The following is a 25,350-nucleotide window of genomic DNA, read 5'->3' as shown; positions in this document are numbered from 1 at the left end:
GGCTTTTGTCATTCCATTCATTTATTTTTATGTATTTGATTCCTTTTAGGAAGAAAATATCCACCCCCTTACAAGCATTTCTGGACGGCTGAGAGCTAATTTGGCCCAAGGCTGGGGGCTATGTTTTGTGTGTGTGTATAAATTTGCACTGAAGTCTTGTTTCAGAAACCAGACCACTGAGGAGAGCCTGCTGAGCTGAGGCCATGGCCTGCGTGGCTTGGGGAAATGAGTTGGTGGATACCTTCTGGGCTTTTGAACTTGCCCCTCCCCCATTTCCCTCTCCCCCATGTGTCTGACCCTGTCTTACCCATTTCAAGTTCAAGCGGTGCAGCACCTTCGAAGCATCAATGCACACACCCGCTGTTGCTTTTGATTTCTGGAAGGCATGTAGTTTCAACTTGTAACAAAAATATTTGTAGTCTTCAATAAACTGTGGTATTTCTTTAGCTAACTCTGGCGTTCTTTCCGTGCATGTCTTTCTGGACACTAGGAACCAATGCTGTGCTATGAATGAAGGGTGGAGGGTGGCCTTTTTAATCAAACCCCAGCATAGCCAAAGAACTATTAATTTTTCAGTATGGTGGTTTCATGAAGGTGGGGGGAGGGGAAATAGCCTCAGTTTCCTGCCTGTTGATTGGTTGGTAAAGGAAACTTTGTAGAAATCCCCAATTCTCCATGTTTATGTTGCTTCATTTTTCCATTTAGATCTTTCCTTTGCCTCTTACATAAGCAGTGGGGGAAAGGACAAAAAAGTTTGGAGTGTCATGTCATGGTGAAAGGCAAAAGAGATAGTGTTCAGAGCTGTTAGAGAAGTATCTTCCAAGGCTTAATTCCCACATCTATCTGGTTCCTAAAGGCCAAGTGGCTAAGATCTGATAAAGTCATTAGTGATCAGCTAGTTGATGACTCAGGCTCTGTGGAGACTATGCTATCCTGGAACATTGTTCTTAGTCCCTTGATGGCTTTTCAGAAATCTTGGATTATCAGTTTTGCATTTGCGGGTATAAGCTAAGGATGTGTGGGAGCGGTTTGGTCAGACATCCCCTTGACTGTGGAAATTCTAATTCCCTCCCAGTCCAGCTAGCATACAACATTAGCCCTTTGTTTATACAGTTAATGTGGACAGTGAGATCACCACCCTGGGTTAATTAGAAACCAAAGTATTCAGCTTTCCTTGTATTTGTTCCCAGCCCTTTGGAGTAATTTTGTTCTGTGGAGTGTGACCACCTTTCCCAGGGGCTGCCATGGTGGGAGAGAGAGATTCATGTTTCTCTGCCCTGCTGCCCACGTGATACTGGTATTGTCACTGTTTGGGGATAAGTAGGGGGTGTTGATGTTGGAAGGAAAGCAAGAGAACTCTGTAGTCTGAAGATCTTTCTAATAACTGGTAAGGGGTAGTGAAATCAGTACCCATTATTTTCTAGGTCTCTAATACTATCATTGAGATTATTATGGCTACTACAGAGTATTATGGTTCCTGCATTCCCAGTCCCTTCAACCTCATATCCAAGATAAGGCCTCTGGACTAGAAGTTATTTTTAGCCTAAACTCTGGAAAGAATGAGATCAGGTAGGGGCACACTGGAGCTGAATTCCTCCCTACCACCCAGCTTGAGCATCCAGTTAGTCACTTCTGCCATTCCTAGATATAGGCAGCCTAGCCTCACTGCAGAGAGTGACCAAATATGCTATTTTTTTTTTTTTTTTTTTTTTTTGCCTTTGCAGTAAATTGTCTCTTTTGGTTTGACTTTAAAATGTTCTACTTATATCCTGTTTATTCCACCTTTACTCTCAACTCTTCCACACAAACTATTAGCTTAAGCCTTTTCCATAACTGAACCTTCTGTTCTTAAAAGTTATGACTGTTACCCAGTGATTTGCTAGATGGGCACCTCAGGTTTGAAAAGGGAACGGAAAAAATACCCATTAGCCCCTTAAGATATCGTTCCCTTCTTTTACTTCAGTGTCTTTAGACAGTTGATGCTTTGGAGATAAGGAAGTATTTTCTCTTGCTTGGTTTTCTGTAGTTCTGTTATTTTTCCTAGTTAGTGTTTGCCCCTCCCAGGAATTATCTGGACTTAAGATGTTGGGAAGTTTTTCCAGATTAAGATACCACTTCAAAAGTGACTGTTCAAGATGAGTTTAACTTTGGAAGGCTGCCTTTGTCTGAGGCATTGGGAGGATTTGGGTTCTAGAGTTTGAATTGTGGGTGAATGGAGGATTCCTTATTTGTGATTTGGCCACTCTAGTACAGTGCTTCTAAAACACTTTTCCATCAGTGTTCCTGACAGCAGAGGAGAAGGAAATGTGTACCTCTGATGGGAAGGATCCAAGGGCATAGACAGAAAGGCAAAGTTTTTCTGAAGCTTCGTTTTATTTTTATAAAAACTAATATATCTTTTTAAAATCATGCTTTATATTCCTAAATTACTTACTTTTCTTCAAATCTTTGTTTAAAAATGGAAAGTTTAAAAGATGTTAGATTATTTATTTCATGGCTTTTCCTATCTCCTTGACCCATTGCCTTATACCCCAGGTGATAGAGTGTAGTATGAGTATTTGAGGAGTACAAATTAAAATGACATGTTGTACTACTCTGGTTTCTTTAAGGTTGTAGTGGTTAGTAGGGAGTTTTCAACAGGAAATATGAGAGTTGGGGTATGGGTTAGAACTTTATCTTACGGAGAAGCTGAAGTTGTATACTGAAAATGACGTGGTTTTTGTGTTCCACCTAGGCTATAGGAGATGGCCTACTCCTGTCTACCTATCCCTCACCACCCCACTACACTTAGGCTTAAATTGTGTACATGGAAATTGATCTTGATGGCAGGCCTTTACATATTAAGTTTAAAGATTTAGCCTAGATGCTCCAAGACTAAAGAAGCTGGACTGACTGAGCTGAGGCTATGAGAATGAGAGTGCCCTTGGGGATTAAAGTGAACTGCTCCTCTCGTACTTATGCAGTGGAGGCATAGATTTTGAGCCCAGAAATGTCACTTCAGGAAGAGAGAGGGCCAGACTGCCCGAGTCTCCAGGAATAAAACTGAGTGGAGTTTGGGTGGATTGATTTGAAATGGACATTAAAATTAAAAGTTTATTATATTCCTGCTAGACTTTGGTACAGAAGTGTTTTGAAACAGTATGTGCTAGTGAGGTTTGGTCATATTCCCTTGCCCACCAAAAAAACAACCTCACTCTCTCATGTATACTCAACACACACCTGGAAAGGTCCAAAGAACCCTTAGGGAGCTTTTGTTTCATAAACTCTTAACTCTCAGGACTGACGTGAAGCTGGAAAATCAACCAAAATTCCCTTGCATTGGTATAGCTAGAAAGGCTACAGATACCACCTCAGGAATAAGGGCCAGGTAGCTAGCTGAGCTAATCCTCCTGTCTGTTTCCTCCTCCCCCAGGTGTTTCAGTCACCTCCAGTAACACGGGCGTGCCAGATATCTCGGGTTCTGTGTACTCCAAAACCCAGGTAGGTGCCTGGCTCTGGACAGAAGTGGAAAAGAGATAGACATAGAAGAGGTAGAGTTGTAATGGTAGAAATACAGTGGACAAGAACAACCCTAGGAGAGGTGGCAGGAAACCCATCCTACTTTTTCTAAATGAAAGGTCTTCTCTAGACTTCACTTCCTCTAAGAAGTTAAAATTTAGCCCTCTGAGAAAAAACCAAGAGAAGTGTAATAGGAAGGTGAAGCATGGCAAATTGTTTAATGTGTCATGTGATTTACTGTGCAACTCTCCTGGCCCCTTTTCCTACCTACTCCCAACCTTTTTCATGACTTTTCAAGAGAGAGAGTATGAGAGTGACAGGAAACTAGTTCATTCCATTCTTTGAGTAAATCTGTAACAGTGGGAGTGGGAAAGGAGACACCTAGTAACTAATGAAGCATTTGAGTGATCCACAGGTTTCTTACGTTGCGTTTATCCCCCATCACCATAAATACTTAAAGTTTGTTATTAAGCACTGGGGGTCTGGGGCGGGGCACTTCATGAACAAGACCTTCAACACTTCAAATATATCAGTATGTGTTTATTTCTTTTGAAATATCCATGGAGTTCTTTTTGTTTTTGTTTTTGAGACAGAGTCTTGCCCTGTCACCCAGGCTAGAGTGCAGTGGTGCAACCTCAGCTCACTGTCAACTCCATCTCCCGGGTTCAAGCGATTCTCCTGCCTCAGCCTCCTGAGTAGCTGGGATTACAGGTGCCTGCCATCACGCCTGCTAATTTTTGTATTTTTTAATAGAGACGGGGTTTCACCATCTTGGCTAGGCTAGTCTTGAACTCCTGACCTCATGATCCACCTGCCTCGGCCTCCCAAAGTGCTGGGATTACAGGTGTGAGCCACCGCGCCCAGCGGAGTTATTATTTATTATTATTTTTTTTAAAGGAATATTGGAAGGGGTAGGGACAGTTGGTTTGCTTTTTTTTTTTCTTGGAGACAGTCTCAAGAAGTCACCCAGACTGGAGTGCAATGGTGGAATCTCAGCCTTCTGAGTAGCTGGGGCTATAGGTGTGTACCACCAGGCCTAATTTTTGTATTTTTGTTTTTTGTTTGTTTTGTATTTTGTATTTTTGTTTTTTGGTAGATACAGGGTTTTGTCATGTTGCCCAGGCTCATCTTGAACTCCTGGGCTCAAGCAATCCACCTGCCTTAGCCTCCCAAAAGTGCTGGGGTTACAGGTGTGAGCCACCATGCCCAGCCTGGAGTTCTAAGTTCAAATTTCATGATGTTCAAATATGACATTCAGTTTTACAAAGTGCTTCCACATTTCATCCTCTTATTTAGTCTTTTTGTTTGTTTTTGGTTGTTTTTTTTTTTTTTGAGACGGAGTTTCACTCTTGTTTCCCAGGCTAGAGTGCAATGGCGTGATCTTGGCTCACCACAACCTCCACCTCCCGGGTTCAAGCGATTCTCCTGCCTCAGCCTCCCGAGTAACTGGGGTTACAGGCATGTGCTACCATGCCTGGCTAATTTTGTATTTTTAGTAGAGACCGGGTTTCTCCATGTTGGTCAGGCTGGTCTCAAACTCCTAACCTCAGGTGACCCGCCCACCTTGGCCTCCGAAAATGCTGGGATTACAGGCGTGAGCCACTGTGCCCAGCCTTTTTTTTTTTTTTTTTTCTTCAGATGGAGTCTCCCTCTGTCTCCCAGGCTGTAGTGCAGTGGCACAGTCTTGACTCACTGCAACCTCTGCCTCCCAGGTTCAAGTGATCCTCCTGCCTCAGACTCCCAAGTAGCTGGGATTTACAGGTACCCGCTACCACGCCTGGCTAATTTTTGTATTTTTAGTAGAGATGGGGTTTCACCATATTGGCCAGGCTGGTCTCGAACTCTGTGTGATCCGGCCATCTCGGCCTCCCAAAGTGCTGGTATTACAGGTGTGAGCCATCGTGCCCAGCCTATTTGATCTTTACAACAGGTTTGTAGTGTCCCTGTTTTGTATCTGACGAAACTGAGGCTAAGAGGTTGAGTAGTTTGCCTAGGTTCACACAGTTATTAAATAAGAGCAGAGCTGAGACTGAGACCTGAATATGTGATTTCAAGTGTACTGTGCCTTCTGTGACACCATGCTGCTTTCTGAGGGTCAGGGAGCTTGAGCTCAGGAAAATCCCAAGATTGGTTTGCTGATCCCTTTTACTCTGTCTCCTCCTGGCCTCCTGGATAGCAGTCCTTTGAGAAACAAGGTTTTCATTCCGGTACTCCTGCTGCTTCCTTCAACTTGCCTTCAGCCCTAGGAAGTGGGGGCCCCATCAATCCGGCCACAGCTGCTGCCTACCCACCTGCCCCCTTTATGCACATTCTGACCCCCCATCAGCAGCCGCACTCTCAGATCCTTCACCATCACCTGCAGCAGGATGGCCAGGTAATAGCCCTTCCCCCTCTCTCCTTTCCCTTCCTCTTCCTATCCCTCAAAACTGCCTTCCCTTTCCTTTTCTTACCCTTCCTCACCACCACCTTCACCCAATCCCTCCCCAGCGCCAGTCATGGGCACACAGCACATACAGACACAAGCGTACATAACACGAGCGGCCGGCAAAGGATATCTCAGAGAAGGGGCCAGATTGAAACCTTTTTTGCCCAATTCCTTTGGTGCCCTTCTCCTCCTGTGCCACAGTTGTCCTCATCCCATCAGACCTGGGTCACACCTCCCTTCTTTCCTTTCCCAGCCTTCCCTCTTCCCTGACATTTTAGCTTTCCCTTCTAATGGTGGAGTTCTATTGTCAAAGTTTGTCCCTTTATTTTCCATATATCCTGGTTCTGCCTCAGCTACCATATTTGCAGATGATTCTCTGTTGCCAGCGCCAGCAGGAGGAGCAGGTAATGAAATTGAATGATCATATGCTTGAACCCACTCCTTTTCAGTCCCCATTTCACCTTCACAGCCTCAGGGAACTTGAAAAGACTGCGCGGTCACAAATCGGGATACACAAACACAAACACCTTGCTGAGCTCTCTGGCCTCCCCTTCCTCTCTCCTTCTCCCCTCCCCAACACCCTCTTTATCTTTGTACCCTTCCCCAACTGTGGAAAACATTTGGTTACCAGAATGGAAAAGATTATTGGGGCAGCATCTGCAGCCTGAGGCCTCAGACTGCCTCTCGTACCTGCCTGAAATGGGCTCACAGATGTGATGTGTGGTAGGGGTGGGGATCTGTGGGGCAATGCAAGTGGCCTCTTGAGAGCTCCATTATAGGTGGCTGGAGCTGGAATAAGGACTTCCTTCCTCTCAAAGACAGCTTTCCAAATTGAGGCATTCATGGGGATCAATGGAAATGAAATTGCCTCGTGATCACTCATCTCCAAGAGCAGGGGAGAGAAGGGGTAGTAGGAGAAGGTAGAATTGAAAATGAGTAGAACTCACTCACTACCTTATCTCCAAAGGTATCTTGCCCTCTTCATCTTTTCCCTATTTAAAAGTCAAAAATGCCTTCCTGCTTGTAAGAAAGGGGCTTTAGCAGCTATGCAGACTAAATTTTCTATGGTTCTAATAGTAGTGAGGGGAATGGGAGAGCAAGACAGTTTGCACATCTCCACCTGAAGATGTTACAAATTTGTACCACTAACTAGACACCTTTTTCCTCCCCATCATCCTCCCATTCCCCTGCAGACGGGCAGCGGGCAACGTAGCCAGACCAGCTCCATCCCGCAGAAGCCCCAGACCAACAAGTCTGCCTACAACAGCTACAGCTGGGGGGCCAACTGAGGCCCTGACCCTCTTCTCCCGGTCCCATCTTCTGAGAGGGCTTCTCAGCCTGGAAACTATGGAAACAACATCAAAGAGAAAGGAATGTGGGGGGTTTCCGCTGCCCCCCACCCCCAGCGGCCCACCCCATGCCTCAGCTTCATGTCTGTCCCATTCCTATACCATCCCCACCCTGTTGTATGTATTATAGGATTTGTATTTTCTCCTTTTTTTTCCCCCCTTCCATTCCTTCTCCCCTCTTGCATTCAAGATTATGAAACTTTGCTATGGGCCCTGCCCTTCCTTTGCTTCCTCCTGTTCACCCTGGTGGTGTACGGATGAGGTGGGGAGGTGGGACCCCCAAATATATATCAGCCCAACAGCCCTAAGTCTCCTCCTTTATTATTAGGAAAACAACAACAACAAACAAAAAAAAAATGGCGTCATGAATATGAACAGCATTGTCAGATGAATTAGTTGAAGTGTTTTTTTTTTTTTTTTTTTTTTTTTTGTACTGTGTCCTCAAATTTAATGGATTAATGTGTCTTGTATATATAAAAAGAAAACCTCTACCTTCAGCCTCTGCCTATTCTTGCTCCGTCTAGGACATCCTCAATTTCGTCGATGACCAGCTTGGTGAATAAGTATTACTGTACCAACGGGGCCTCCTCTAGCAGGCCCCTGAAGGCAGTGGAATAAAATGAAATCTTCGCCCTTTAAGAACTCCTGACCTTAATGTGGTAGTAGTATCTTGTCCTTGAGGGGATTTCCTTCCCTTCACCCCTAAGACTTTCACAACCTGTTGACTGGAAAGAACCACCACAAATCTTCATTTCCTCCAGAAACTGCTACATCTACAGCCGATTTCAGGCAGTAAAGGGAGAGGGATAGAGGAGATTGGGTGGAAAATGGAGAGGATCAAGAAGGAGCTGAGACCATTTCAAAGGAAAAAAATGGCTTTAAAGAGTTTTAAGTTATGACTTAAATGGGTCCAGGTAAATAAACTAAAAAGAAGTGAAGGCAACATGTATCGTCTGACAGAACTAAATCTTGGAGTAGGGTGACGGATAAAAGACTACATACTGGGTACAGTGTACACTGCTCGGGTGATGGGTGCACTAAAGTCGCAGAAATCACTAAAGAACTCATCCATGTAACCAAACACCACCTGTACCCCAAAAACGAAATAAAAAAACCAAAACCTTGGGGCACATTCCCCCTAGGAATGGACTACTGTAGTAGTTGCTTCTTGGGTGCTTTTCTGTGACATAGCTATACCCAATTCTTTGAAAAAGAATCTAGAGCCAAGTCTGGCTTGGGGATGGGGTACAGGGAGAGACAGGTTTCGGATAGGCACAAAATGAGGCTAGTCGCTTTGGGAGGCCAAGGTGGGCAGATCACCTGAGGTCGGGAGTTCGAGACCAGCCTGGTCAACATGGTGAAACCCCGTCTCTACAAAAAATACAAAAGTAGCCGGGCAGGGTGGCATATGACTGTAATCCCAGCTACTCAGGAGGCTGAGGCAGGAGAGAACCTGGGAGGCAAAGGTTGCAGTGAGCCGAGATGGTGCCACTGCACTCCAGCCTGGGAGACATGGGAGAAAAATTTGTCTCAAAAAAAAAAAAAAAAAAAAAAAAAAGATACCAAAGGGATACTTCTTTATCGTCCCCAATTTGTTCCTTCTCAGGACACAACTAGTTTCCCTTCCCTTACAAATCCTTTGTCTTGCTGGTTGCAGAGCCTGCTTAGATAAAAGAATCCTATATGGTTATAACAAACTCCCTAGTAGCTAGAGAGGTGGAGGAAGTTAAGTCCATGCGTCTCATGTCTTGATCTCTGGGGAATTCAATACTAGAAAGAGCTTGGAAAAGCATTTTGTTCATTTGTTCATCCCTCTAACAGCAGACGTCACCCAGGTCAGTCAAAAGGAACGCCCGAGTAAGAGGCGAGGTGGCTTCTGCTGTTAGACTGGCCAGCCCCGGGGGTGGGGAGGTTGAGGGATGCCCTCAAGCCGGTTCATCTGTGCGGCTGGGCTGCCCTCTGGCGGCTTTATGCGGGTGCCATCCAGAGTCAAACCCTCGAAATCGCTTTTCGGACTGAGTTGTCTCCAGAAAGAAGAACAGGTTTAGGAGGAAGGCGGTCATAGGAAACTGAAAGTGCGTCACGCTCACTCCCGTCACGGAAACTGGTCTCTAAAAGGTGGGGTAAAGATAAAGCCTTTCAAATTTGAGGAAGACTTTCCGTCCCGCCTCCCTTGCATGTCCGGCTTACAGTCGTTTACGACAGTGTCAGGATCGCGGGCTTGCTTTCCGGTAGCGTGGGCTGACGCCTCGCTCAATTTCCCACAGGGCTGCGCAGGTTTGCCCCTTCTGCGAATGGACCACTGGAGGGGTTCAAAGGTTCGCGTCCCAATACGGGAATGAGCCTCTTTGATCTCTTCCGGGGCTTTTTCGGCTTTCCTGGACCTCGGAGGTGAGAGTAGGTCCGGCTTGGACAAGGGTGGGGGTCGTCTGAGGGGAGCTTGACCCCTACGTCTTATTTTTTGGAAAAACATCCTCTGTCCCACTCCTTCAACTCCTGTAGAGAGGACAGAAGTCGCAACATTGAATACTCACCCCGCCACAGTAACCAAGGCGGTCGTTAAGAGGAGAAACAGCAAACTAAGCCTTTCTCCAACCTGGGGTGATGCAACAGGGACCCGGGCGGGGAAGACAATGGGGGTCGGGAGAATAGGACAGTGAGCAAGTGAGCAGGACCTTAGGAGAGAGGGGAGGGACTCTGGGGGAAGGTGTAAGAAGGGAGCTGCGAGCTGAGGTCTGACTTTGATTAAAAAAAAAAAAAAAAGAAAGAAAGAAAGAAAGAACTGTCAGCCATTGTATTAATGTTTTGATGCGGCAACCAGTCCTCCGACCCTCTCCCCAGCTTCCCAGACCACTTGCTCTTGTCCCACTTTGCCACCCATGAGTTGATTTTATGGCTTAAATCGTGCTGACATCTTGGTGGCCAATCTGCCTCCACTCTCAGCCACAGAGATCCCTTTTTTGGAGGGATGACTCGAGATGAAGATGATGATGAGGAAGAAGAGGAAGAAGGGGGTTCATGGGGCCGTGGGAACCCAAGGTTCCATAGTCCTCAGCACCCCCCTGAGGAATTTGGCTTCGGCTTCAGCTTCAGCCCAGGAGGAGGGATACGTTTCCACGATAACTTCGGCTTTGATGACCTAGTACGAGATTTCAATAACATCTTCAGCGATATGGGGGCCTGGACCTTGCCTTCCCATCCTCCTGGTGTGTGGCTTTCCCTGAGGGACAACCTGCGGTTTCTAGTGGGTTGGTGGGTGAAATAAAGAGCCTGCAGGGAGTAGCTGGGGGATGGGAAGTGTGAGAAGACTGATGATTTCAGGGAGATTTATAGAGCCCAAGTCCTTTCCCACCCCAGCAAACACCTGCCACCTTTCTGCAGAACTCCCAGGTCCTGAGTCAGAGACACCTGGTGAGAGACTGCGGGAGGGACAGACACTTCGGGACTCAATGCTTAAGTATCCAGATAGTCACCAGCCCAGGATCTTTGGGGGGGTCTTGGAGAGTGATGGAAGAAGTGAATCCCCCAGACCAGCACCAGACTGGGGCTCCCAGAGACCATTTCATAGTGTGAGTATCCCATCGGGTCCTAAAGTGAGAGCTTGTGAGAGACCACTAATAAAGTGCAAAGACTGGCCAGGCGCGGTGGCTAACGCCTGTAATCCCAACACTTTGGGAGACCGAGGGTGGATCACCTGAGGTCAGGAGTTCGAGACTAGCCTGGTCAACATGGTGAAACCATGTCTCTACTAAAAATACAGAAAATTAGCCGGGCGTGGTGGCGGGCACCTGTAATCCCAGCTACTCGGGAGGCTGAGGCAGGAGAATTGGTTGAACCCAGGAGGTGGAGACTCATGTCAAAAAAAAAAAAAAAAAAAAGTACAAAGATTGCACTTTTTTTTTTTTGAGACCCAGCCTTGCTCTGTTACCCAGGCTGTGGTGTAGTGGCACAATCTCAGCTCACTGCAACCTCCAATTCCCAGATTCAAGTGATTCTCCTACCTCAGCCTCCTGAGTAGCTGGGATTACAGTCACCTGCCAAACGCCCGACTAATTTTTGTATTTTTAGTAAAGGCAGTGTTTCACCATATTGGCCAGGCTGCTTTCGAGCTCCTGACCTCAGGTGGTCCACCCACCTTGGCCTCCCAAAGTGCTGGAATTACAGGTGTGAGCCAACATGCCTGGCCAAAGATTGCAATTCTTGTTTGAATCTGACAGCCTTGGGCTGGAATCCTAAGCCCTCCATTTAGTGTTTTCTGTTTTCTCTATTAAGCTTGTGGGATTTTCTTTGGGGGGGGAGATGGGTGTTCTGTTTCTTAAAAAAAAAAAAAAAAACAATAAACCACCACTGGTCTAGATAATTCTTGGATAAGGCAGGATTGTGCACAGAGTATAGACATATATCAGTTCAGGAAGTCTTTCTGGTAGAAGGATACATAAAACAGCCAGGAAGGAGGAAGGAGTGTATAAATAAAGCTATTCTGAATGGAATTATCTCCCCCGGGGCAGTGGGTTTTGGAGCTCAGGATTAGTTTGAGGTCTATGACCTTTCAAATTTCAGATTAGAAGATGTCTTTTCACTTACTATGGTTTCTTCTGCAGTTTGATGACATATGGCCTGTGGACCCCCATCCTAGAACCAGAGAGGACAATGGTAAGTCTGGAGGAAGGGGAAGTTTATCAGCCTTTTGTTATTCTTCTGAAGTTCTGTCCATTTTCCCTCCCTGAAGTTTCTTCCTGTACACTTGTCTCCTTTTTTCCCTTGGACTCTTTCTCTCCTGCTTCTTCATCTCTCTGCTCTTCCAGATCTTGATTCCCAGGTTTCCCAGGAGGGTCTTGGCCCGGTTCTACAGCCCCAGCCCAAATCCTATTTCAAGAGCATCTCTGTAACCAAGATCACTAAACCAGATGGGGTGAGTTGAAAGAAAGAGGTAAAGGAAATTGTGGCCAGGGAATGAATGCCCTGAAACAGGAATCTCTGTAAAGAAACAGGGATCTCTGTAAAGAAACTGCTGAGCGTTATCGTTAGTGATGTGAGGAATATGGTGGGGACTTCTCCTTGTAGATAGTGGAGGAGCGCCGGACTGTGGTGGACAGTGAGGGCCGGACAGAGACTACAGTAACCCGACACGAAGCAGAGAGCAGTCCTAGGGGTGGTAAGTTAAAAGACAAAGGGGTTCATCTCAAGATTCCTTGGGGAAGGGAACTCTTACTCTTCTACCCTTGAATATTATTTCTCTCCTTTGCTTCTGCCTGGTCTCTTTCATTTAGCCTATTTGTGTGTATGACTTTCTTCCTTAGATCCAGAATCACCAAGACCTCCAGCCCTGGATGATGCCTTCTCCATCCTGGACTTATTCCTAGGACGTTGGTTCCGGTCCCGGTAGCCTTGTTAACCCTCAGAGGCCTTCAAAGTCCTTTCCACCTTTCACCCATTGCCCACCATTAATAAGCTTAGCTTCTCCTCTTGCCACCTCAGGGGCTTGGATATGTGGAATAGTGAATTGGGGGCATGTCAGTTTGTCACTCACCCAAACTGACCAATAAAACTTTTATTTATGCTAATTATTTGTCTTGGTTTTGTCAAGGCTATTTCAGTTTCTAGAACCATCCAACACTTCCGAAATTATCTTGGTCCTCTACCTTCTCCTTATTCCTTAACTTTTTATTCTACATCTAAAACCTGAGTAGAAAATGATTTTTCTTTCTCAAGCAAGAAATAAATTAAAAAAGAAAAAAAAGAGGCCAGGTTTGGTGGCTCACACCTGTAATCCCAGCACTTTGGGAGGCTGAGACAGGCAGATCACCTGAGGTCAGGAGTTCAAGACCAGCCTGGCCAACGTGGTGAAACTCCGTCTCTACTAAAAATACAGAAATTAGCTGGGCATGGTGGCGGGTGCCTGTAATCCCATGCTGAGGCAGTAGAATCACTTGAACCCAGGAGGCAGAGGTTGCAGTGAGCCGAGACCGTGCCATCGCACTCCAGCGTAGGCAACAAGAGCAAAACTCCATCTCAAAAAAAAAAAAGAAAAGAAAAATGATTTTTCTTACTGAGGAGATAACTAGAAATAATTTCAGGAAAACTTCTAGAATTTCTAGAAAGGGATACATCAGATTCCCAAAAAAGGGTGTGGGTGTGGAAGTGTGGATCACTGACTGGAGAGTTCATGAGGTAACTGAGGAAGTACACGGGTAAATTTTCCTTACTTTACTGGCCTTAAAAAAATTGTTATGTGGCTGGGCGTGGTGGCTCATGCCTGTAATCCCAGCACTTTGGGAGGCCGAGGCAGATGGATCATGTGAAGTCTGGAGTTCGAGATCAGCCTGACCAATATGGTGAAACCCTGTCCCTACTAAAAATACAAAAATTAGCCAGGTATGGTGGCACATGTTTGTCATTCCAGCTTCTTGGGAGGCTGAGGTAGGAGAATTGCTGGAACTCAGGAGGCGGAGGTTGCAGTGAGCTGTGATCATGCCATTGCACTCCAGCTTGTGCAAAAAGAGCAAAACTCCATCTCAAAAAAAAAAATTATTATGTATGTTAGAGAAAATACACCTGGCACAAATGTTACTAGGTCCTTTTTTCTTTTTGAGGCAGGGTCTCATTCTGTCACACAGGCTAGAGTGTAGGGGAGTAATGTTGGTTCACTGTAGCCTCGACTTGGGCTTAATACTTCCACCTCAGCCTCCTCAGTAGCTGGGACTACAGGCATACACCACCATGCCTAGCTAATTATTTTTTCTTTTTTTTGGTTATTTATTTATTTATTTTTTGTATTTTTTGCAGAGACCGAGTTTTGCCGTGTTGCCCAGGCTTCCTTTTCTCATTATAAAAGTTTTTAATCCGGTGTGTTAGACTGCACATATCATCCCAGCTACTTGGGAGGCTGAGATAGGAGGATTACTTGAGCTCAGGAGGTGGAGGTTACATAGCAAGATCCTATCTCTAAAATATATATATAGATTTATATGTGTAACATAAATATATAGATTTATATGCATAATATATAATACAAATATATAATATATATTACATATGATTGCATATATATTATATATGATTACATATAATATTTGTATAATATAAATATACAATATATATTTATAAATATATAATATGACATATAAATATATAATATGATATTTATATATAAAATATATTTATATATTTTATATATATATATATTTTTTGAGACGGAGTCTCTCTCTGTCACTGGGCTGGAATGCAGTGGTGTGATCTCAGCTCACTGCAACCTCTGCCTCCCGAGTTCAAGCGATTCTCCTGCCTGAGCCTCCTGAGTAGCTGGGATGACAGGCATGTGCCACCACGTCCAGCTAACTTTTGTATTTTTAGTGAAGACGGGGTTTCACCATGTTGGCCAGGCTGGTCTCGATCTCTTGACCTCGTGATCCACCTGCCTCAGCCTCCCAAAGTGCTGGGATTACAGGCGTGAACCACTGCACCTGGCAAAATTTTTTTTTTTTTTTTTTTTTTTTTTTTTTTTTTTTTTTTGAGACGGAGTCTTGCTCTGTCGCCCAGCCCAGGCTGGAGTGCAGTGGCGCGATCTCGGCTCACTGCAAGCTCCGCCTCCCGGGTTCACGCCATTCTCCTGCCTCAGCCTCCCGAGTAGCTGGGACTACAGGCGCCCACAACCGCGCCCGGCTAATTTTTTGTATTTTTAGTAGAGACGGGGTTTCACCGTGGTCTCGATCTCCTGACCTTGTGATCCGCCCGCCTCGGCCTCCCAAAGTGCTGGGATTACAGGCGTGAGCCACCGCGCCCGGCCTTTTTTTTTTTTTTTTGAGACGGAGTCTCGCTCTGTTGCCCAGGCTGGAGTGCAGTGGCCGATCTCAGCTCTGGCTCAGCAAGCTCTGGCTCCTGGGTTTACGCCATTCTCCTGCCTCAGCCTCCCAAGTAGCTGGGACTACAGGCGCCCGCCACCTCGCCCTGCTGGTTTTTTGTGTTTTTTAGTAGAGATAGGGTTTCACCGTGTTAGCCAGGATGGTCTCGATCTCCTGACCTCGTGATCCACCCGTCTCGGCCTCCCAAAGTGCTGGGATTACAGGCTTGAGCCACCACGCCCTGCCCAAAATATTTTTTAAAAATTAGCTGAGCAGGCTGGGCATCATTGCTCACGCCTATAATCCCAGCACTTTGGGAGGCTGAGGTGGGCAGATCACTTGAGGTCAGGAGTTCAAGCAGGCCAGGCACTGTGGTTCACACTTGTAATCTCAACACTTTGGGAGGCCAAGGTGGGCGGATCACTTGACGTCAGGAGTTCGAGACCAGCCTGGCCAACATGGTGAAACCCCAACTCTACTAAAAATAAAAAAAGTTAGCTTAGTGGGGTGGTGCACACTTGTAATCCCAGCTACTTAGGAGGCTGAGGCAGGAGGATCACTTGAATCCAGGAGGCGGAGGTTGCAGTGAGCCGAGATTGTGCTGCTGTCCTCCAGCCTGGGTGACAAAGCGAGACTCCATCTCAAAAAACATAAATAAATAAATTAGCTGAGCATGGTGGCCCACATCTGTAGTCTCAGCTATTCAGGAGGCTAAAACAGGAGGATCTCTGGAGGCTGGAGTTCGAGGCTGCCATGATCTATGATCACACCACTGCATTCTAGCCTGGACTACAGAGTGAGACCCGATCACAACAACAAAAGCTTTTAGCCGGTTGCGGTGGCTCAAGCCTGTAATCCCAGCACTTTGGGAGGCCGAGGCGGGTGGATCACGAGGTCAGGAGATCGAGACCATCCTGGCTAACATGGTGAAACCCCATCTCTACTAAAAATACAAAAAACTAGCTGGGCGTGGTGGCAGGTGCCTGTAGTCCCAGCTACTCGGAGGCTGAGGCGGGAGAATGGCGTGAACCCGGGAGGCGGAGCTTGTAGTGAGCTGAGATCGCGCCACTGCACTCCAGCCTGAGCGACACAGGGAGACTCCATCTCAAAAAAAAAAAAAAAAAAAAGCTTTTAGTACTATGGTTAAGAGGGCAAATCTGAGGCCAGTCACAGTGGCTCACACCTGTAATCTCAACACTTTGGGAAGCTGAGTGGGGAGGAACAATTGAGACCAGCCTGGCAACATAGGAAAACCCTGTCTCTACAAAAAAATTTAAAAATTAGTTGGGCATGGTGGTGCATGCCTGTAGTCCCAGCTACTCAGGAGTCTGAGGTGGGACGATGTCGAGCCCAGAAGGTCAAGGATGCAGTGAGCCATGACCATGCCACTGCACTCCAGCCTGGGCAACAGAGTGACACTCTCTCTCAAAATAAAAAGGCCAAGCATGGTGGCTCACGCCTGTAATCCCACTACTTTGGGAGGCTGAAACAGGCAGATAACTTGCTGTCTCTACTAAAAATACAAAAATTAGCCAGGCATGGTAGTACAGGCCTGTAATCTCAGCTACTTGGGAGGCTGAGGCATGAGAATCACTTGAACCCGGGAGGCAGAGGTTGCAGTGAGCCGAGATTGCACTATACACTCCAGCCTGGGTAATAGAGCAAGACGCCGTCTCAAAATATTAAAAAAAAAAAAAAAAAAAAAAAAAAAAAAAGAGTGGTGACTGGGCGTGGTGGCTCACGCCTGTAATCCCAGCACTTTGGGAGGCCGAGGCGAGTGGATCACGAGGTCAGAGGTTCGAGACCAGCCTGACCAACATGGCGAAACCTCATCTCTACTAAAAGTACAAAAATTAGCCGGGCATGGTGGTGCGCACCTATAATCCCAGCTACTCAGGAGGCTGAGGCAGGAGAATCGCTTGAACCCAGGAGGCAGAGGTTGCAGTAAGCAGAGATCATGCCACTGCACTCCAGCCTGGGTGACAGAGCGAGACTCTGCCTCAAATAATAATAATAATAAATAAATAAATAGGCCAGGCATGGTGGGTCATGCCTATAATCTCAGCACTTTGGGAGGCCGAGGCAGGTGGATCCCGTGAGGTCAGGAGTTCAAACCAGCCTGGACAGTATGGTGAAACCCTGTCTCTACTAAAAATACAAAATTAGCTGACCGTGGTGGTGGGCGCCTGTAATCCCAGCTAAAATTACATAAATAAATAAAACAGCCCCAAAACAACAGCAACAACAACACACACACATGCACACACACAACTGTAAGGGATCTTTCTATTCTATTAATCTATTTGTCTATCTTTGTGCCCATATCATACCTTAAAATACTATAGTTTTATTTAGTAAAACCAGTCTTCCTGCCTTTTTATTATTATTTAATCCGTCTAGTGTATAAAAATACAATTGGTTTTTCTAATCAACTTTTTAGAATTCCATCACAAATATAAATGGAGCTAAAAATCACCAGATACATGAAGAAAGCATCTAACATGAGTGGTAGAGACAAATGAAGCAACTTGTAAGAAACAGAGACTATGCAGAGAGATTAAAAACTTTAAATGTACACTTTTTTTTTTTTTTTTTAGATGGAGTCTCTCTCTGTTTCCCAGACTGGAGTGCTGTGGTACAATCTTATCTCACTGCAACCTCCACCTCCAGGTGGAGGCTCAGGATTCTCCTGCCTGAGCCGCCCCAGTAGCTGGGACTACAGGCTCACACGCCCGGCAATTTTTTTTTTCTTTTTTAGACTGAGTCTTACTCTGTTGCCCAAGCTGGAGTGTAATGGCACGATCTTGGCTCGCTGCAACCTCCACCTCCTGAGTTCAAGTGATTCCTGCCTCAGCCTCCCAAGTAGCTGGGATTACAGGTGCCTGCCACCATGCCTGGCTAATTTTTGTATGTTTGGTAGAGATGGGGTTTCACCATGTTGGCCAGGCTGGTCCTGAACTCCTGACCTCAGGTGATCCACCCGCCTTGGCCTCCCAAAATGCTGGGATTACAGGCCACCCAGCCTACATTTCTGTGTTTTTGATGAAGACGGGCTTTCACCATGTTGGCCAGGCTGGTCTTGAACTCCTGACCTCAAGTAATTTACCTGCCTCGGCGTCCCAAAGTGCTGGGATTACAGGCATGGGCCACTGCGCCTGGCTTATTGCTTCGTATTTCTAAGCACTATAAAGATTTATGTACTTGGCCGGGCGCAGTGACTCATGCCTGTAATCCCAACAGTTTGGAAGGCTGAAGGGAGAGAATGGCGTTAGCCCAGGAGTTGGAGACAGTCTGGGCAACATAGTGAGACCTGTCTCTACAAAAAATTAAAGATTAGCCAGGCAGGGTGGTGCACACTGTAGTACTTGCTACTGGGAAGGCTGAGGTAGGAGTATCACTTGAATGCAGGAGTTCAAAGTTGTAATGAGCTATGATTGTGCCACTGCACTCCAGCCTGGGTGACAGAGTGAGACTCTATCTCCAAAAAAAGAAAAAAACACCACACACACAAATATGATAGCAGAAATGAAAAAAAAAAAAAACTATAAAAATTAGGAAAATAAAGTTCAATTCTCCAAAAAGTAAACAAAATAACTGATTGAAAAATAAGAGAAAAAAGGTTGGGCGTGGTGGCTCACGCCTGTAATCCCAGCACTTTGCGAGGACAAGGCGGGTGGATCACGAGGTCAGGAGATGGAGACCATCCTGGATAACACGGTGAAACACCGTCTCTACTAAATATACAAAAAATCAGCTGGGCGTGGTGGTGGGTGCCTGTAGTCCCAGCTACTTGGGAGGCTGAGGCAGGAGAATGGTGTGAACCTGGGAGGTGGAGTTTGCAGTGAGCAGAGATAATGCCACTGCACTCCAGCCTGGTGATAGAGTAAGACTCCATCTCAAAAGAAAGAAACAGAGAGAGACAGAGAGAGAGAGAGAGAGAGAGAGAGAGAGAGAGAGAGACATAAAACTAGAATGGCATAAATTATCAATGAAATGTCATGAAAATATTCCAGAATTTAAAAATATTACTTAATGTTTTTTGAGACAGAATCTCACTCTGTCACTCAGATTGGAGTGCAGTGGCACAATCATAGCTCATTGCAGCCTCGAACTTCTGGGTTCAAGCGATCCTCCTGCCTTAGCCTCCTGAGTGGCTGGGTGTGCACCACCACACCCAACTAATTTTTGTTTTTTGTTTTTTCATTTTGTTTTTGGTAGAGACGGTGGTCTTGCCATGTTGCCCTGGCTGGTCTCCAACTCCTGGGCTCAAGTGATCCTCCCACCTCGACCTACCAAAGTGCTGGAATTACAGGAATGAGCCACTGCGCCCAGCCTGAAGGATATTACTTTCTAACCTGAAAGGACTTGCCACACGCCGGACCAATGGTGAAAATAAACTCACTCTAAGGCACACCATATGAAATTTTAGAACACTGGAGACAACAGAGTTTAAAAGATTCTAGAGGGAGAGAGAAAAAAAAATGGGGAACCTGTTCTCAGGATCTCCTGAGGGCTGTGTCAGTAGACGAAACAAACAAAAAACCCTAAAGGATCAAGAATCATAATGTTCTCAAACTTTATCAGCAACATGAAGTATAAGACAATGGAGATCCAGCAATCCAACTACTGGGTATATTTTCTTTTTTTTTTTTTTTTTTTTTTTTTTTGAGACGGAGTCTCGCTCTGTCGCCCAGCCCAGGCTGGAGTGCAGTGGCGCGATCTCGGCTCACTGCAAGCTCCGCCTCCCGGGTTCACGCCATTCTCCTGCCTCAGCCTCCTGAGTAGCTGGGACTACAGGCACCCACAACCGCGCCCGGCTAATTTTTTTTTGTATTTTTAGTAGAGACGGGGTTTCACCGTGGTCTCGATCTCCTGACCTTGTGATCCGCCTGCCTCGGCCTCCCAAAGTGCTGGGATTACAGGCGTGAGCCACTGCGCCCGGCCACTGGGTATATTTTCAAGGGAACTGAAATCAGTATGTTGAAGAGATACCTGCACTGCCATGTTCATTGCAGTACTGTTCACAATAGCCAAGAGTAGGAATCAACCCAAGTCTCCTTCAGTGGATGAACGGATAAAGAAAATGTGGCATATATACACAATGGAGTACTATTCAGCCTTACAAAGGAATGAAGCCTGGCTCGGTGGCACGCTCATGTTGTCCCAGCTACTCAGGAGGCTGAGGCAGGAAGATTGCTTGAGCCAGGGAGTTCAAGGTTAGCCTGGGCAACATAGCCAGACGTCATCTCTAAAATAAAGACATTCTTTACGGGAAAAATGAAAACCAAAGAATGAGATTCTGTCATTTACAACATCGATGAACCTAGAGCACATTGTGTTAAGTGAAGTAAACCAGGCACAGAAAGACAAATACCACATGATCTCACTTATATGTGGAATCTTAAAAAAAACCTCATGCAAGTATAGAGTAGAATGGTGGCTGCCAGAGACTAGGGGGTGGTGAATGTTGGGGAGACATTGGTCAATGGATACCAAATTTCAGTTGGACAGGAGGAATAAGTTCAAGAGATCTATTGTACAACATGGTGACTATAGTTAATGACACTGTAGTTGGCTGGGCATGGTGGCTCACACTTGTATTTCCAACACTTTGGGAGGCCAAGGCAGGCGGATCACCTGAGGTCAGGAGTTTGAAACCAGCCTGGCCAACATGGTGAAACCCCATCTCTACTAAAAAATACAACAATTAGGCCAGGCACAGTGGCTCAAGCCTGTAATCCCAGCACTTTGGGAGGCCGAGACGGGCGGATCACGAGGTCAGGGGATCGAGACCATCCTGGCTAACACGATGAAACCCCGACTCTACTAAAAAATATGAAAAAAAACTAGCCGGGCGAGGTGGCGGGCACCTGTAGTCCCAGCTACTGGGGAGGCTGAGGCAGGAGAATGGCATAAACCCGGGAGGCGGCGCTTGCAGTGAGCCGAGATCGTGCCACTGCACTCCAGCCTGGGCGACAGAGCGAGACTCCCTCTCAAAAAAAAAAAAACAAAACACAAAAATTAGCCAAGCGTGGTGGCACGTGCCTGTAATCCCAGCTACTCGGGAGGTTGAGGCAGGAGAATCACTTGAACCTGAGAGTTGCAGGTTGCAGTGAGCCGAGATTGCACCACTGCACTCCAGCCTGGGCAACAGAGTAAGACTCTGTCTCAAAAAAAAAAAAAAAAAAAAGGCTGGGCACAGTGGCTCACGCCTGTAATCCCAGCACTTTGGGAAGCCGAGGCGGGTGGATCATGAGGTCAGGAGATTGAGACCATCCTGGCTAATATGGTGAAACCCCGTCTCTACTAAAAATACAAAAAATTAGCCAGGCGTGGTGGCGGACGCCTGTAGTCCCAGCTACTTGGGAGGCTGAGGCAGGAGAATGGCGTGAACCTGGGAGGTGGAGCTTGCAGTGAGGCGAGATCGTGCCACTGCACTCCAGCCTGGGTGACAGAGCGAGACTCCCTCTCAAAAAAAAAAAAAAAAAAATTCAAAAATACGTGTGTACATTGGGAAGCTGGAGGAACAAATGCATATATTTGCTGTGGGCAGTACAATGTATACTAAATCCTTACCTTCCATACTCTAAACACAATAATTAGTTTCTTTTTTTTCTTTTTTTGAGACGGAGTCTCGTGCTCTGTCACCCAGGCTGGAGTGCAGTGGCACGATCTCGCCTCACTGCAAGCTCCACCTCCCGGGTTCACGCCATTCTCCTGCCTCAGCCTCCCGAGTAGCTGGGACTACAGGTGCCCGCCACCATGCCCGGCTAATTTTTTGTACTTTTAGTAGAGACGGGGTTTCCGTGTTATCCAGGATGGTCTCGATCTCCTGACCTCGTGATCCGCTCGCCTCAGCCTCCCAAAGTGCTGGGATTACAGGCGTGAGCCACTGCTCCGGGCCAATAGTTAGTTTCTAAAACAAAAAATAAGTACCCTGTAAGCATATTTAGATATATAATGCTAAATATTAAAGAAAACATTTTAAAAGTTGGTAATGGTTGGCCGGGCCTGGTGGCTCACACCTGTAATCCCAGCACTTTAGGAGGCCAAGATAGATGGATCGTGTGAGGCCAGGAGTTCAAGACCAGTCTGGCCAACATGAAGAAACCCCGTCTCTACTAAAAATACAAAAATTAGCTGGTGTGGTGGTGTACACCTGAAGTCCCAGTTATTCAGGAGGCTGAGACACGAGAATCAATTGAACCCAGGAAATGGAGGTTGCAGTGAGCCGAGAGCACACCACTGCACTTCAGCCCAGGCCACCAAAGGAGATTCTGTCTCAAAAAAAAAAAAAAAAAGGTTGGTAATGGTTGCCTCCGGGGATTGGAAAAGGATGGACCATATTGAAACTGAAGTCAGGAAGCTATTTTTCATGTGTTGTAGAATGATTTGACTTTGTCCTGGCACAGTGGCTCATGCTTATAATCCCAGCCCTTTTAGAGCCCTGTCTAAACAAACAAACAAACAAAATCAGCTGGGTGTGGTGGCATATGCCTATAGTTCCAGCTACTCAGGAGGCTGAAGCAAGAGGATCACTTGATCCCAGGAGACTGAGGCTGCAGTGAGCTATTATTATACCACTGTACTGAAGCCTGGATGACAGAGCAAGATCCTGTCTCAAAAAAAGGAAAAAGAAAAAAACAGAAAAGAAAAATGTTTAATTATTTCACTCTTGAAGTATTCATATAGCCAGGCACAGTGACTTATACCTGTAATACCAGCACTTTGGGAGGCCAAGGCGGGTGGATCACCTGAGGTCAGGAGTTTGAGACCAGCTTGGCCAACATGGCGAAACCCTGTCTCTGCTAAAAATACAAAAAATTAGCCAGGCACAGTGGTGCACGCCTGTAGTCCCGGCTCCTTGGGAGGCTGAGATGGGAATTGTTGAACCTGGGAGGCAGAGGTTGCAGTGAGCAGAGATTGTGCCATTGTACTACAGCCTGGGCCAGAGAGCGAGATTCCATCTAAAAAAAAACACACACAAAAAACAAAAAAACTCCATATATTAGCAATAAATTAAAATTTTTAAATTTACAAAAGTAATGCAAAAAAAGTGAGTTAATGTAAAGAAATAGCAGTCTTGACATTTGACAGGGTTGATACAACAGACCAGTGGAGGAAGAATGGATTGTTTTTTTTTTTCTTTTCGAGACAGAGTCTTGCTCTGTCGCCCAGGCTGGAGTGCAGTGGTGTGATCTTGGCTCACTGCAACCTCTGCCTCCTGAATTCAAGCAATTCTCCTGCCTCAGCCTCTCGAGTAGCTGGGATTGCAGGTGTGCGCCACCATGCCTGGCTAATTTTTTTTTTTTTTTTTTTTTTGTATTTTCAGTAGAGACGAGGTTTCACCACGTTGGCCAGGTTCGTCTCAAACTCCTGACCTTGCGATCCACCCACCTCAGCCTCCGAAAGTGCTGGGATTACAGGCGGAGCCACCATGCCCAGCCTGGATGGATTGTTTTAAGAGATGATTTTGGAAAAACTGGAAGAAAAGAAAACTACTTTAATGCATGCCAGTTCAGATGGATTGGAAATATAAAGGTTACAGGTGAAACTGTTAATGGTGGAGGGCATCCAGGTTCTTAGCGTTTTGAAGGAAGAATTGGACTAAACGCACAAAAAAAGCAAGAAAGGAATGAAGGGGTTCATTGAAAATGAAAGTACACTCCACAGTGTGGGAGCGGGCGAGCAGAGGGGCTCAAAGGCCCTGTTACAGAAATTTTGGGAGTTTAAGTACCCCCCTAGAGGATTCCATTGGTTATGTGGTGTACGCCCTATGTAAATGGAGAGGATGAAGTAAAGTTACAAAGTCATTTACTTGGCCTAGGCCCTATGGAGAGATTATTTCCTGTCATAGCTGAAGTGTGAATTGGCCTTATGTTCCCTGCCTCCAGATCCCATTTTCCTGTCTCAAATCTATAATGGTAATAGAAGAACCTGTGTTATCTTTCTGACTTTGAAGCAAAAGAGGGCTTCTTAAATAAGACCTCAAAATACAAGCCATAAGGCAGACAACGGGTTAATTTTTTTATATCAAAATTAAGGGGCCGAGCGCGGTGGCTCACACTTGTAATTCCAGCCCTTTGGGAGGCCTAGGCGGGTAGATGACCTGAGGTCGGGAGTTCGAGACCAGCCTGACCAACAGGCAGAAACCCCGTCTCTACTAAAAATACAAAATTAGCCAGGCATGATGGTGCATGCCTGTAATCTCAGCTACTCGGGAGCCTGAGGCAAGAGAATCGCTTGAACCTGGGAGGTGGAGGTTGTGGGGAGCCGCGATTATGCCATTGCACTCCAGCCTGGGCAACAAGAGTGGAACTCTGTCTCAAAAAAAAAAAAAAAAAAAAAAAAAAAATTAAGGGCTGAGTGTGGTGGCTCACACCTATAATCCCAGCACTTTGGGAGGCTGAAGTGGGCAGATTGCTTAAGCTCAGGAGTTTGAGACCAGCCTGGGCAACATGGTGAAGCCCCATCTCTACCAAAAATACAAAAAATTAGCTGGGCATGGTGGCACGTGTCTGTGGTCCCAGCTACTTGGGAGGTGGAGGCAGGAGGATCACTTGAACCAGGGAGGTACAGGTTGCAGTGAGCCAAGAATGTGCCATTGCACTCCAGCCTGGGTAATGAAACTATATATATATATATATATAAATTAAATAATCCTGCTCAATAAAGGAAACTATAATCAAAGGTACTACATAGGAATAGACCTAGGGGGGAATTTGCAAAATTTAAAGCAAGCAATTGGTTAATATCTAGACCACAAAACCCACTCCTCAAATCAATAAGGCAGTAAACTAAAAGCAAGAAAATAGGTAAAAAACATGATTAAGCACTCACTGATGAGTAGCTTCTAACTTTCATTCTTCTGAGTTTGCTGAACCCAGATGCCATTCCTGAGAAGGAAAAAAAAGGAAAAAAACAAACATGGTAGGCAACCACAGAAGGGGAAATCTGAATACTAACAATACCTTGAATGCAATCAGAAAAATGCACATTAAAATATTAATAAGATACCACTTTACACCCATCAGGTAGGCAAAAATTAGTCTGGTAATACCAAATATTAGCAAGATGCAAGATGTGAGGAAACAAATCCCTGCTGTACTCCTGGAGTGTGAGGCATGCAGCCATTTCCATTTTTGCAGTGAAGAAATCTGGGCCTGGCGCGGTGGCTCAAGCCTGTAATCCCAGCACTTTGGGAGGCCGAGACGGGCGGATCACGAGGTCAGGAGAT

General features: G+C 45.9%; 2 protein-coding genes and 1 non-coding gene across 54 annotated transcripts in view; all 3 read left to right on the top strand.

The window, feature by feature from the left end:
- UBAP2L (ubiquitin associated protein 2 like) overlaps positions 1 to 8,421 on the top strand; it is a 57,713-nt gene extending 49,292 nt beyond the window's left edge. For 10 of the 50 annotated variants that reach the window (XM_065545307.2, XM_073994789.1, XM_073994700.1 and 7 more), the window contains 3 exons: positions 3,413 to 3,480; positions 5,675 to 5,872; positions 7,117 to 7,769. In XM_065545307.2, the coding sequence (XP_065401379.1) occupies positions 3,413 to 3,480; positions 5,675 to 5,872; positions 7,117 to 7,212 (362 nt within the window). In that variant the 3' untranslated portion in view covers positions 7,213 to 7,769. Of the gene's footprint in view, positions 1 to 49; positions 452 to 3,412; positions 3,481 to 5,674; positions 5,873 to 6,276; positions 6,328 to 7,116; positions 7,770 to 7,796 lie in introns of those variants that run through there. The other 40 variants (XM_065545383.1, XM_073994753.1, XM_073994766.1 and 37 more) reach the window with 6 other exon arrangements.
- Positions 8,422 to 9,495: 1,074 nt separating this feature from the next.
- On the top strand, positions 9,496 to 12,836 carry HAX1 (HCLS1 associated protein X-1). Of its 3 annotated transcripts, none has more exons than XM_005541673.4 (7): positions 9,496 to 9,663; positions 10,360 to 10,478; positions 10,654 to 10,841; positions 11,874 to 11,925; positions 12,078 to 12,184; positions 12,337 to 12,427; positions 12,573 to 12,836. In XM_005541673.4, exons 1-7 carry the CDS (start codon positions 9,611 to 9,613, stop codon positions 12,656 to 12,658), a joined length of 696 nt encoding a protein of 231 aa, XP_005541730.2. In that variant the 5' UTR covers positions 9,496 to 9,610; the 3' UTR covers positions 12,659 to 12,836. The 3 variants fall into 3 exon arrangements, with proteins under 3 accessions (XP_005541730.2, XP_005541729.2, XP_073851050.1); XM_005541672.4 differs by having other exon boundaries at positions 10,216 to 10,478; XM_073994949.1 differs by lacking the exon at positions 10,360 to 10,478.
- Positions 12,837 to 24,947: 12,111 nt separating this feature from the next.
- Positions 24,948 to 25,018, top strand: LOC123571106 (small nucleolar RNA SNORD59). Its single transcript, XR_006695279.2, has one exon. It is a non-coding gene; the product is annotated as a small nucleolar RNA SNORD59 (small nucleolar RNA).
- The last annotated feature ends 332 nt before the right edge of the window (positions 25,019 to 25,350 follow it).

This window comes from Macaca fascicularis, chromosome 1 (assembly GCF_037993035.2).
Source record: "Macaca fascicularis isolate 582-1 chromosome 1, T2T-MFA8v1.1".
NCBI lineage: Eukaryota > Metazoa > Chordata > Mammalia > Primates > Cercopithecidae > Macaca > Macaca fascicularis.
This window is presented reverse-complemented; position numbering and strand designations above follow the sequence as displayed.